The 13,805-nt window shown below is 38.6% G+C and overlaps 1 protein-coding gene across 5 annotated transcripts in view; it reads left to right on the forward strand.

Annotated features, from left to right (window-relative positions):
• The first annotated feature begins 1,135 nt into the window (after positions 1 to 1,135).
• The window catches only part of NF1 (neurofibromin 1), a 257,173-nt gene continuing 244,503 nt past the window's right edge, over positions 1,136 to 13,805 (forward strand). For 3 of the 5 annotated variants that reach the window (XM_079130411.1, XM_079130413.1, XM_079130412.1), the window contains exon 1: positions 1,137 to 1,589. In XM_079130411.1, the coding sequence (XP_078986537.1) occupies positions 1,530 to 1,589 (60 nt within the window). In that variant the 5' untranslated portion in view covers positions 1,137 to 1,529. Of the gene's footprint in view, positions 1,590 to 13,805 lie in introns of all 5 variants that reach the window. The other 2 variants (XM_079130415.1, XM_079130414.1) reach the window with 1 other exon arrangement.

Below are 13,805 nucleotides of genomic sequence, written 5' to 3' on the forward strand. Positions count from 1 at the left end.
AATAAAAATCATGGTTTTGCTTCACCCTTTCACCCAGTTAGTATCTTTTTTGTGTGGCCTAACTGGTTGATTAATGTGTGCTCTGAATAGGTAAGCACATTTTAACATTTGTCTAAGCAAAATGTATCGAGGAAGATAAATTTAAAAATAATAACTCATTCCAAAGTGCAATGTCAGATATGGATAGACCATTCTGTGTTTTGGAAGTAATCCTCTTTCTGGAAATGGCACAGTCAATTCCACATGAAGTCCTTTCAACTCTGGTACTGGAATCCAGAGAAGGGCCTTGTTTCTGGAAAGCCAGTCTCTTTATTGTGTTTGGAGTCACAGCTCCAGGATTTGCACCCCGATTGCCCCCTATAAACTCTGTGACCTTGGGCAAATCACGGAACCTCCCCCCTTAACCTATTCATCTGGGTGAGGATAAACGATACCTCTTGGAAAGGCTTGTTGAAAGGTTGAGATGAGATGTTGAATTAATGTATGGGAGACCCTTAAAGGTTTTTTGAGGTCAGTAAAACTTGAACCTTATTTTCAACTGGTGCACAAGTTTTAGTAACTTGAGTGCCCATCAGTTTAGAAGAGGAAGTACAGGTTGGAATTCTGGAGTCCGAATACTTTGTTCCTGGATCTAGGCTGTGAAATTTAAGCGATCTTAAAAAAAAAAATCACGGAATCTCTTTTGATCTTCTTTCGCATTATTTCTCAGCAGTCTATAGAAGCTGCCGAGGCCCTGGAAAGGTTGTGTGAGAGCAGAAGGCAGAGAAGTGGTGAGTAAAGCCTCCCCAAGAGATCGGCGTCAGAGATCTGCGCGATGGGAGAAAAGCTAGCCCCAGGACGCCCTAACTTCCAACCCGGGAGCATTCCAAACACCGACGCCGACGGGGGAGGGGCAGCCCGAGGTGGCGCTGGGGATGGGAGCGGATGTTCGGGGGTCAGCTCGGACTCTAGCCGCTCCAGCCCAGTGCCAGTGTAGGTGAGCCCGGCGGCGTTGAGGGACGCGCGCCTCCAGGCCCTGAGGAGTTAGGTGACGTCACCTCCAGGAGGACTCGCTTTTTCATTAATGAAACCGGCCGGAGCGGGCGCATGCGCGGCAGGCCCCTTCCCGCTCGCTTCCCCCTCCCCTTTCCCAGCCGCGCTCTCAATCTCTAGCTCGCTCGCTCTCCCTCTCCCCGGGCCGTGGAAAGGATCCCACTTCCGGTGGGGTGTCATGGCGGCGTCTCGGACTGTGATGGCTGAGGGGAGACGGCGCTAGTGGGGAGACCGACCAAGAGGCCCCCCTCCCCTCCCCGGGTCCCCCTCCCCCTGCCCCCCTCCCTCCTGCCTCCTTGCCAACGCCCCCTTCCCCTCTCCCCCTCCTGGCTCGGCTCAGAGCCCCCATCCCCACCCCCGTGGGAACATTCGGAGCCTGCACTCCTCAGACCCTCTCCTCGCCTCTTCCCTCACCTCAGCCCCCGCTCCCCGCCCTCTTCCCGGCTCTGGGCGCCGGCCGACCCGTCACTCCGCCGCCCCCCGGCCGCGGGGAGGACATGGCCGCGCACAGGCCGGTGGAATGGGTCCAGGCCGTGGTCAGCCGCTTCGACGAGCAGGTAACGGGCCCGTGGCGAGCGGGAGGTGGGAGCGGAGTGGGGGTGGGGACAGAGTGGGTGAGGGGAGGAAGGAGCGGCCGCCTCCCCCGCGGCTGCCTCGGGCTCTGGAGGAAAGGAAAAGAAGGGAAGGGGGATAAGTGGGGGTGGCCAAGGGGGGAGGTGCGGGGAAGGAGGGGACGGCTGGTAGCTGGGGCTCCTCTTCCCTCCTAAATCGGGGGGTGGGGCCTCTTCCCTGACCAGCCCTCCAACCCTCCATCCCCTTTATCCCAGCCCTTCCGCTTGGTAATGGGGGTTGAGTGACCTGGGGGCGCTTTCTGGGGCGCTCCATCTGGATTTAATCATTTCCTCTCTTTTTTCCTTTTGAACGGAGGCGGGCAATATTTAGGGATTCCCTCGTCCTTTTCTCACCGCGACCCTTCTAACTGGGGGTAACTAAAGGAACCCAAAGGCCTGTCTTGTCTATCCCCAGTAGAACGATAACATCCCGCCCCTCCCCCAGGTTCTGTAGCTTCCTCTCTTGGAGGGGGAAGAGTAGAAGAAAGCAGGGAAAGCACAGGTTTTCTTACTTTCTGCTCCAGGGTTTCAGTCCGCCCCGAGAGCTCCAAGTGCACACACACTGTACATCTTTTTAATACCCCATAGGGCGTCCCCCATAACCCAGTTACACAAGATTGCCTTCTGCATTGCTGTTGGCATTGGAAACCGTGGTTCTGAAAAATTTCCCCCCATTTTCCTTCTTTGGCAAGCCCCCTTCCCCTTTTCTTGCCAGCGGTCTGAGATGTGAATATTGCTTTCTCGAATGAGAAAGGGGAGAAGGGTGAAAGGAAAGTGGAAAACTGCCTGTGAACCACTGACAACATTGAGCAAGGGCAGCTGGGATGTGGTCCTGGATCCCATAATTATGCTAGTGTTTTTGACTCTTGTCTCTTGGTTGACAAGAGAACTTTCATTGAGAATGTTTGGGATGTGGGGAGAAAAGTTTCATAGCTTAGGGAGGTGACTTTTTATTCCCTGACTTTCACACACTAAATTCTGGAGTTGATCGGAGTTGATCAGAGTTGAATGCACACATAGCCTTTTGTCAGTGAGAATAAGTTTGACTTTGTGCCGTTGTAGGTAGTTGAAGTTGGTTTTAAAAGGGATGCTTTTTGCAACTACGGTTCTGTGGAGGGTTTCCTGTGATGAAGGAATTGTTTAGGATTGAGTCAATCTATTTTGTTTACTGGACATAATCATAAAACATTATAGGAGCTGAATGATGGGAGGAAAGGCTCCTCTCTTATTTGATCCGTAAACATTTCCGTACAGGACTTGGTCTTTCTGACTCTCCTGACAGATATCAGGGAGTAGGCAGAGGAAACAGAATAAGTTACATAGATAAAATAGAATTACAAAGCTGATAGAGACTTGAAGGAGTTGTTTCATTCACCCAGTTTCCAGATCAAAAGCATCTAAGTCAACTGTACTACTAATCTGATGAAGTAAAATGTTACTTTGTAAAATAGACTGCATTATTGAGATAGCATTAAATTTAAAACGATAATACTTTCTCTGCAAATTTGAAAAAAATTTAAATGGCACACAGAAGACCCCCAAAACTGCATGTTCTGAACAGCATAATCTGAATGTAGGAATTTGAAGGATTCACATCACAGATTTTTGCAATTCTTAAAAATTAAATTCCATTTTAAAAATAAATTCATTTCTTAACTATTGATAGGCTTATTTACCCTGTAAGAAAGAGAATTCTCTAAATTTTAAAAGAGGTATGATTTTTTTTTTTTAATGTGCCTGGTAATGCAACATTTTCTTTCTGTACCTAGTATTAAAAGACCTTAGGCTTTATTGTTTGCTTTGTTACACGTATTGTGGGGTCAAGCTCACTAATATCTGTTAAAAGTTAAGGACATAAGTTTTTAAAACATCATTTTTCTGTATTAATTAAGAGAGACATACGACATTATTTCTCAAAAAGTTAAAACCCACTGATTTTGAGAAGCAAAAGTAGAGCTGTTTTCAATATTTAACATAAGGTACTATGTATGCTTCTTAATTATAGAAATAACAAATGTTTAATTCAAATTAGAGTTCATCTTAAGTTTGGAGATGTCTCTAGTAAGAAAACTGAGGCACGGTGTGGTTGATATGGTACACCTAATAACAAGAGCCTCATTATGGAATGTATTGAATGTTGGACAGTCAGGAATACTTTTTCTAAGTGTTCCATAGGATTTGTTTTACTAATCCATAAGTACAGTTCTTCTGAGTTTACATTTTTTATTGGGGGTTGGGAAAAGTCCTGCATGTATTGAGAGATATTTGCATAGTAATCAATTATTTTGACTAAAAATTTTTGAATTTTTCATATATTGTTTGTATTTGTTTCATCAGCTCCAAGAGGAGTGAAGCTTCTCCTTTTTTATTATAGCCAAGACATGTAAATGCTGAACTACTGTAGTCTCCAGGGAGCATGTGCATGTCTAAAGATGGCTACTCTGTTTATGCGAATTACTGTTTTGGTTGTACTTCTAATATTTATTGTAAATGAAGCAGAAGTGCATTACTAACCACTGCTGATTACAGACATGTTGAATTTTTCTTTTTCTTTTCTTTCTTTCTTTTTTTTGCTACCAGGGATTGAATGCAGGGGTGCTTAACCACTGAGCTACATCCCCAGCACCACACCCCCCTCTTTTAATGTTTTTTATTTTGACACAGGGTCTCCCTAAGTTGCTTAGGGTCTTGCTAAACTGCTGAGTCTAGCTTTGAACTCCTGCCTCAGCCTCCCAAGTTGCTGGGTTCCAAGTTGCTCGGATTACAGGCATGTGCCACCATGCCCAGCACAGACAGACATGTTGAATTTTTTTTTTTTTTTTTGCGGTGCTGGGAATTGAACCCAGAGCCTTGTGCTTGCAAGGCAAGCACTCTACCAACTGAGCTATCTCCCCAGCCCCAGACATGTTGAATTTTGACGACTGTTGTTCAACAACATGGTGCAGTACCCAGTTAAAAGAAATGGTTGGGGCTGGGGTTGTGGCTCAGTGGTACAGCTCTTGCCTGGCATGTATGAGGCCCTGGGTTCGATTCTCAGCACCACATATAAATAAATAAAGGTTAATTGACGACTAAAAAAAAAAAAAAAAAAATTTAAAAATGGTAGTGTTCTATCTTAGCTTTTTATAAAAATTATTTATTTGTTGGTCTTGACATTTCGAGCTCAAATCCTTGTTTCCAAATGGGTAAAAGAAAATTTGTGCAACCTGCTGATATTGCATCTAGCCCTAATATTTATTTATGGCCTAAGTTGAATGAGTGTTACTTATTTTAAGAGGGATTGCCTCCTTCCTTGATTAGGGACATGGCAGTTGAAAAGGTGGACAGCCAGAAAGCTGTCAGTCTCCTTAATCTGCCTTATAGTGCCAAATAATTTTCCAAATTGAAATTGGAGAATTTTAGGCCTGTAGCTTGAAGGTGTGGCTCTTTAGCCCAGTTTTAACAGATTAGAACCTTCTTGTGTGCCTCATTTTGATCTGTGTGCCCCACCTGTCTCTTTCTGAAAGGGAGTAGGGGAAAAATATGACTATTAGAAGTTAAAAAAAAAAAAAAATTGAAAACAGTCATCAATGATTTATTGCAAATATGTTCATTTATAGCACCATTTTCCATACCTAGTCAAGTGAAATAGTATTAAAAAAACAAAAATGGAAAATTTAGAGAACATGGTGTGGAATAAACTTTTATTTTACCATTTATAATAGCTTAGTGGTTGTTCTTACATATTGAATGAATGCTAATCATAATGCCCTTGGAATATGTGGTGTAAAGTTTATAGTATAAAATGATTGGCAGTGTCTTTGATGTTACAAACCACATGCTAATTGGTCAGATAAATAGATTTGTAAAAGTTTGAAGTTAGTTTGGATTTTTAAAAATATCTACCCTTCTTAAATACTAATCTGTAATTTTTGTTAGACCTGATATCAAATTGAAAAGAGTATCTTTTATGGTGAGGGCTATTTTATGGGTGAGAAATAATGCTTAATCTTTATTTGAACTCATCTTTTTAAGTACTTTCTTTAAAAAAGTCCAGCTGTTCCTTAATTAGTTCTTTACACCCCCTCAACATCCCTATCTTACCTAGGATCTGACTTAGTCTTTCTTTTTCACCTTCAGACTTAGTTAGATTTCCTTTCTCTTGGTCTTGCAGCTTTCTTTGTGGGCCAGTCCTTTTCTTCCTTTTGTTGCATTATACCTTGCTACGTCTACTTTTTATCTGCCCCTTTCCTTTATTACTCTGATAATTAGTTTCTGCCTCTTTTTTACTCCTGGATTGCTGCTTTCTTTTTTTTTTTTTTTCTTTTTGGTACAAGGGATTTGCTGCTTTCTTTAAAGTGATTCCTTCTGGCAAACACAGTGGTTTTTGGGCACAGTAGCCCATGACTGTAATCCCAGGTACTTGGGAGGTTGAGGCCAGCCTGGGCAACTTAGGGAGATCCTGTCTCTTAAAAAAAAAAAAAAAAAAAAAAAAAAAAAAAAGACTAGGGGTGTAGATCTAGAGTCCTTTGGGTTTCATTCCCAATACCACAAAACAAAACAGTGGTCTTTGCTCATTTGTAATGCCACTGTAATTTCTACTGTCCTCAGGAACTGATCTCTTCTAGTTCCCAAGACACATTACTTTCTTATGTGTATATTTCCATATTCTTATATATTGATATTCTTATCATTCCTTGAACATATATGCTTGCTTTTTCATACAATGTTTGCCTATCACTAGACCAGGGTTCCTGAATAGGGGTCTGAGTTTTATTTTGCATTTCACTTCCTCTGTCCTTATGCTAGCCATTAGCTCTTATAGATTGTTGATTTCCTCATCTGTTGAAAAAGAATTGACTAGAAAGTCTTTAAGGCTCTTTTCAAAGTATTTTAAAATATTAACTTTATTAAAAATATAACTTTAATATTTTAACAGCATCTCTCTGTGACATAACAGTCTATTGGGAGCCAACCCCACTTAATTTACCAAATTATATCTCATGCCTCAGCATTCACCTATTTCCCAGGCAGGTTGGGTTATTCTCTTCATATATATCATTCTTGCTTCATCTTCTCTATCTTTGTATATGTACATGATGCTTTAATTCTTTTTTTTTTTTGATTGAAAATCTTTTATTTTTTTAAATTTTTTTTTTATTGTAAACAAATGGGATACATGTTGTTTGTCTGTACATGGGTTAAAGGCATACCATTTGTATAATCATAAATTTACATATGGTAATGTTGTTTGATTCATTCTATTATTTTTCCCTCCCCCCACCCCTCCCACCCTTCTTTTCCCTCTAAACAGTCCTTTCTTCCTCCATTCTTGTCCCCCTCCCTAACCCTAACCCTAACCCTAACACTAACTCCCCCCACCCTCCCCCTTATGTGTCATCATCCACTTATCAGCGAGATCATTCGTCCTTTAGTTTTTTGAGATTGGCTTATCTCACTTAGCATGATGGTCTCCAATTTCATCCATTTGCCTGCAAATGCCATCATTTTATCGTTCGTTATGGCAGAGTAATATTCCATTGTATATATATACCACAGTTTCTTTATCCACTCATCAATTGAAGGACATCTAGGTTGGTTCCACAATCTGGCTATTGTGAATTGAGCAGCTAGGAACATTGATGTGATGCTTTAATTCTGCTTTTCCAATTCCTCCCCATCCTTTAGTGTCCTGTAAAACTTCATTTTTCGCCCCTGAATTTTTTTTTTTAACTTTTTTTTAGATGTAGATGGACACAATACCTTTATTTATTTTTTATGTGGTGCTGAGGATGGAACCCAGGGCCTCACATATGCAAGGCAAGTGCTCTACCTACTGAGCCACAACTGTAGCCCTGCCCCTCCCAACTCCTTTTAAACTAAACTGATTACTGTCTTTCTTCTTGGTGTCCTTGTCACTTGGGATTTTGTAGAACCACACTGTAAGGTTTCTCTACTCTTAGGAGGGTTGGTTGAATAGTTTGTTTTCTTTTCCCTTTTTATCAAAAGGGTATAAAATTTCTGAAAAGTAAGAAGCACCCATTAGAATTTTCATAGTCACCCCCAGTGCCCAGCATAGTTGTGAGGACACAGTACATCACTGATGGAATGTTTTTCATATGATTGTTTGTTGAAGGGTGGACTGGCTAAAAAAGTAGTGATTTTGGCTGTTTTAAATATAAAAAACTGAATTAACTTGTTTTCTGTAAGAACCTAGGTTTTAAAAGTTAAATGACAATTTAACTAGGAAGGGGTTAAAAAAAGTGAACTTAAAGGAAGATCTTGTTTTTTCCTAGTAAACATTGTTTTTGGTGGGGTGGGTACTGGGGATTGAACTCAGGGGTACTCAACCACTGAGTCACATCCCCAGCACTATTTTGTATTTTTTTAGGGACGGGTCTCACGGAGTTGCTTAGTGCCTCGCTTTTGGTAAGGCTGGTTTTGAACTTGCCATTCTCCTGCCTCAGCCTCCCAAGCTGGGATTATAGGCATGGGCACTGCACCTGGCGAGTGAACCTAGTTTTTGAATCATATTTCAGATCTGATTAACTATCTTTGTGATCTTGGATTTGTCACTTATTGTTAGTGATAAGACTCTTCATAAGGAGATTTTTGCAGTGATCTGATAGGAAAATGAATGCAAACACTTTGAAAAGTCTGAGATTATTCAAACATAAACCTTATACCTTTTCTTTTTCTTTCTTTCTTTCTTTTTTTTTTTGGTATGGGGAATTGAACCCAGCCATGCTTAATTACTGAGCCACATCCCCAGTCCCCTTTTTTAAAAAATTTTGAGACAGGGTCTTACTAAGTTGTCTTGGCCCTTGCTAAGCTGCTGAGGCTGTCTTTGAACTTGTTATCTTCCTACCTCAGCCTTCCAAATTGCTTGGATTATAGGCATGCACCACCATGCCCGGCCTTTACACTCAACTGATTATTGTTTTTTCATTAGATGAGGGAAAGTGACTAGTTTCTGGATATTCCCTGATCTGTACCTTGTCCAGTATAGTATACCTTACTTTAGTATTCGTTGATAAATACTTAGAGTACTGATAGCATCCTTCTGTAACTTATGGATATCTGTAATTGCTGTTTTCCTGCTTTATCATCTAATTTGTGGCACATATATAATATGGTTCTTAAAGTTTGGGAAGTATAGTAAAATGTCAGTGTTGCTGTGTGAATTGGGCCAATTACATTTTATTTTAAATGTTCCAACTTCTTACATTACTCTTTTTATTTGGCTTGTTGGCCAATAGGAAGTTAGATTCTTTTCTTAAATGTGCTTTTTAAAAAAAATATTTTTGCAGTCCTGGACATTGAACCCAGGGGTGCTGTACCACTGAACTACATCCCTAACCCTTTTTATTTTATTTTGAGACAGGGTCTCCTAAGTTGCCCAGGCTGACCTTGAATTTTCCATCCTCCTGCTTCAGCCTTCCAAAATAGTTGGAATTATAGACATGTTCCACCTTTCCCTGCTTAAATCTACATTTTGAAAAAATATGCTTAACATGGAGAAATTTTGCCCTTAAATGAAAATTTAGTGATATAATACAGTAGTTAGCATGCCTTATTTGTTCCTTAAGTTACTTAGACTGTCGTGGGACATTTTTGTTTTAACCTTTAAATTTAGTGTTGTGGGGTTCTATATGGGCTATATTGTTGTACTGTAACAACATGCTTTTAAGTGTAAGCAGTGTATTAAAATTGTGTTTTACCCACATGTTAGGTAAAATATTTTTCATTGGGAGTTGTGGTATGTAAGGTAAGAGATGGGAGGCATAGAAAAGCTCTTTTTTTTTTTTTTTAAATAAAAAGATGATTCTGCTACCACTCAAGAACCCAGATTTTTAATTTATTCAAACACGGTCAAGAATACTCAAAGAAAAATGTCAGTACATCTACAATTCTAAAATGGATCATATCATGCTTCAACAATGTAGAAATAAATAATTGTAGAATTCTCAGCCTATTCTGAAGGATATGTTTCAAACAGTCTCCAGATGAGATAACAGCTACAAAATCTTCCTTTTAATATTATAAAATAACATCCAAAGTTAAGCACCTGGCTTAGATTTTAGGATTGAGGTCAGTAAAATGAGTTTGGTCATCTAAAATTTGTATCCTACCCCAAAAAACTGAATTGATGTGCTGACTCATGATTTTTCTTTACAGTAATAAAGATGACCCGTTTTTATTACGGGTCATCTTAAAGAATTATCAAAGCTACATATTTAAAGAGAATAACAATAGGAATATGAAAAAAATATTTTATTCCTGGGATTTTCTAGGCAACTGGTAAAGAAATTTACCAGTTTGAATGGTAGGAAGGCTCATTTTTTTTAAAAGGAAGTTTGAGGCGGAGAATGTTATATAGAAGTGGAAGGGGAGGTTTGTGGTCAGCTTAAACTGTTAAAAGGCTTAGAATCAATATTGAAGTAGAATATGGGTATCTTAAGCTGTTTCTTTGCAGGAGATTTTGTTATAAAAGCATTGGCTTGTTTCATCTAACATCTTTTAAATACTCGATTTTCTTGGGGGTGGGGAGGGAAAGATGGGACAATTTTCATTTTGACCTTGAAGAACAGAAAAGTTGTTTTTACATTGTAGTGATTTTTGAATTAAGTTTCAGCAGCTTGTAAATTTCTACATAATACTGTGTCGTAGAGCCTTCACTAAACAGAGCTCTCTTAGAGGTATGTTCAGATTCAACATTGAAGAATATAAATAACTGGTATTGATAGTGTTCTCACTAAAGTCTCATAAAGTATTTGCAATAGACTGCATATTTGACCTTCAGATGTTATTATATTATATGCCTCTGATATATTCTTTGTAACTTAAGAGTGGCTTTTGAGCCATTGACTGTATAATCAAAAGAATTTCTGTTGAGACAAGATAGCTCCCAGCTAATTTGGAATTCCTTATTATTATAATGAAGACTTGGAATTATATTTTAAAATGTTACATATTTTTACCATAAATGGTACTAATTACCTTGTAGTAGCAATAACTGAAGGTGCAAACTTCCAGATTGCATATTTTCTTTAAACCACAGTCTGTCACTCTTTTAGTTTGGTTTAGGATTGTTACTACAGCCTACAAGCTGTTGCCTGCTCTTATTCATATTTTATAGCTTCAAGTATCTTATCTGATTTCAGAGACTTTTAAATTTTCCTGATGAAATTCTTCTCCCCTCCTCCACAGCTCCCTTCCCTCTAACCAAGCAAGGCAGCATGTAAGAGGCCTACTTAAATTTAGTAAATAGCAGTACTTTCAGAAACTTAAAAAAAATTTTTTTTGAGTTGCTAGGAATGGAACCTAGGGAATTATGCTCATGAGATAAGCACTCTATCACTGAGCCCAGAAACTAACTTTGTTTCATTTTGAAGTAAAAATATCTTTGTAGAGGAGATGACCTTATGTATATAGATAATACTATGAAAACAACAACAAAACTATTAGAATAAACAACTTAAGCAAGGTAGAAGGACGCAAGACAAATATACAAAAATCAGTTATATTTCTGTACATTAGCAATAGACAATCTGAAAATGAAATTAAATTGATTCCATTTATGATAATATCAAAAAGAAAAAATAAACTAGGCACAGTAATACATGCCCATATAGAAACATTTTTAATGACATATTTAACTTATTTTTAATCATAATTTTATACTTAGATAATGACCTTTTAGATACTTATGGCTCATAACAACCTCAAGTGATCCTTTTTTGTTTAATTGTAGACAGATTTTCTTGGGTAGTCCTCAAAGTCATTTATTTGGGCATGAGAAAACAACTGTTATTAAGTTTGTGAGGGAGTAAACTGTTGGCTAAGAAAAAGCTCTTGTGTGGCACACTCCCATAATCCTACCTACTTAGGAGGTTGAGGCAGGAGGATCACAAGTTTGAGGTCAGCTTGGATAATTTAGTAAGACCTTGTTTCAAAAAATAAAAAGGACTAGGAATATAGCTCAGTTCTCAGCGTAGAGCACCCCAGTATTGCAAAAATTAAAAAAAAAAAAAAAATTAAGGAGAAAAGAAAAAAAATTTGTGTAAATTGTACTGTGGTCTTGACCTGCCCCTTAACTTCTCTGAATGTCAGTTTTCATCTGTAAAATGGAAATTTTCACATTGTGTCTTAGGGTTGAATCTTTTACACGAAAGGAAACTATAAATAGTTATAAAAATGTTATTATCTATGTAGTATTTTTCTATTCCTTCTTTGGAGATTGGTGATTTCTACTCTGTGACAGAAAGTAAAATTAGAGGCAAAGCAACTTGTTTATAATCATAATGTATGTAATCTATGAAGTTTAAACTAGAGCATGTAGGCATCTTAATTCTTCGATCAGTTACTTCATTAAATAGTGCTTAACCAAAAAGGTCTAACGTTTTATGAATGATAGCACAAATAATTAAAATGTGGGATGCACTGTTGCATCTTCACTCACAGATACGTGACATTTCACTTTCATGTTTATGTTAATGTTAGAGTACCTGTGAATCTTTTTTGTTTGGCTGTTAGACATAACGTTTAAACACATTCCTTGTTTTCATTATTTATCTTTCTCATCACTTTATTAATTAAAGTGTCTTTGACTACTGGAGGTTATAATATTGTTTTCCTTTATTTAGTTTTCTAACATTATACTCACATAGATTTTTAGTTGAGTAAAGGTGAGAGAATAGAGTTTGTGAGAATGCCAATGGGAATATATAATTATAAATATGAGATTATGTGTTATTTCATTCTTCTGTCTTGGTTCAGTCCCCCCCCGCCCCCCTTTGGTACTGAGGATTGAACCCAGGGCCTTGTGCTTGTGAGGCATGCACTCTACCAACTGAGCTATTTCCCTAGCCCTTCAGTTCTTCAGTTCAGTTTTGTAAGGTTGTTTTTCATACTCTAAGAACTTTCATTTAGAAGTTGATTGAATTTGAAGCAACTCTTAGTTTTAGTAGTATTAGAGTACCTTATGTTGGATTCTTGGGTATTTTGTTTTTCTTGTTATATCTACTTTTTCAGTTTTTCTTTTTCCCATACCAACTCTCAAATCCTTCAATTTGTCTTTTAGAATATCCTTTAGACTCTTCTATCTAAATATGCTTTTATATGCCAGGCAGACCTTATTCGTTTTGAGTAATCGAGAATAAAAGAGAAGCTTTTGTGTTTCTATTATGTTTCAGCTTTTGGTCTCTGATAAGTGAATCTAAAGTAGGAAATAGGATAGGAAAGGCTTTTGTTCTGGTCAAATGTGGGCAACTGTTTTAGTCAGCTTTTTTTTACTGCTGTGACTAAAAGATCTGACCAGAGAAATTTAAAAAAATTATTATTTTTTTAGTTGTAGATGGACACAATACCTTTATTTTATTTAGTTATTTTTATGTGGTGCTGAAGATCAGACCCAGGGCCTCAACCATGCTAGGCAAGTGCTGTACCACTGATCTACTGCCCCAGCCCATGATCAGAACAATTTTAAAGGAGCAAAAGTTTATTTGGGGGCTCATGGTTTCAGAGGTCCTAGTCCCTAGAAGGCTGGCTCCATTCTGTGTGGCTCAAGGTGAGACTGAACGTCATGGAGGGAGAGTGTGGTGGAGGAAAGCAGCTCACATCATGATCAGGAAGCAGAGAGAGAGGCCTCCACTTGCCAGATGCAAATATATACTTCAATGCCCCCCTCTCCGGCCACACCCTACCACTTTAGTTACCACTCACTTAATCCCTATCAGGGGATTCATTCATTGATTGGATTAAGACTTTTACAACCTGGTCCTTTCTTCTTTGAACCTTCTTGCATTGTCTTGCATGTGGACTTTAGGGGAAACCTCATATCCAAACCATAACAGCAACAAAATCAGAAAGACCTGAGTTCTAGTTTCTGCCCTGACACAAACTTACCTTGTTGATGTTATATACATCTCCTGAATTCTGAGCCTGTTCCATCTGTAAAACAGAATATGATCTGACAGGTAAAAACTTTTATAATTCTTAAATATATATTAGTTTTTGTCTTTTTTGAGTTAGTCTACTGACTAAAAGATAATTCCAGTCACTAATTGATTAGCTACAGATCCTTAGTTCAAAGGAATCTGAAATTATTTAAGTCCTATTAAGCCCCCACAGATGATTATCTAATTATACTTGGACATTAAAAGACAAAAATAGTAATTAATT

The sequence above is a fragment of the Sciurus vulgaris genome (assembly GCF_902686455.1).
Source record: "Sciurus vulgaris genome assembly, chromosome: 3".
Taxonomy (NCBI): Eukaryota; Metazoa; Chordata; class Mammalia; order Rodentia; family Sciuridae; genus Sciurus; species Sciurus vulgaris.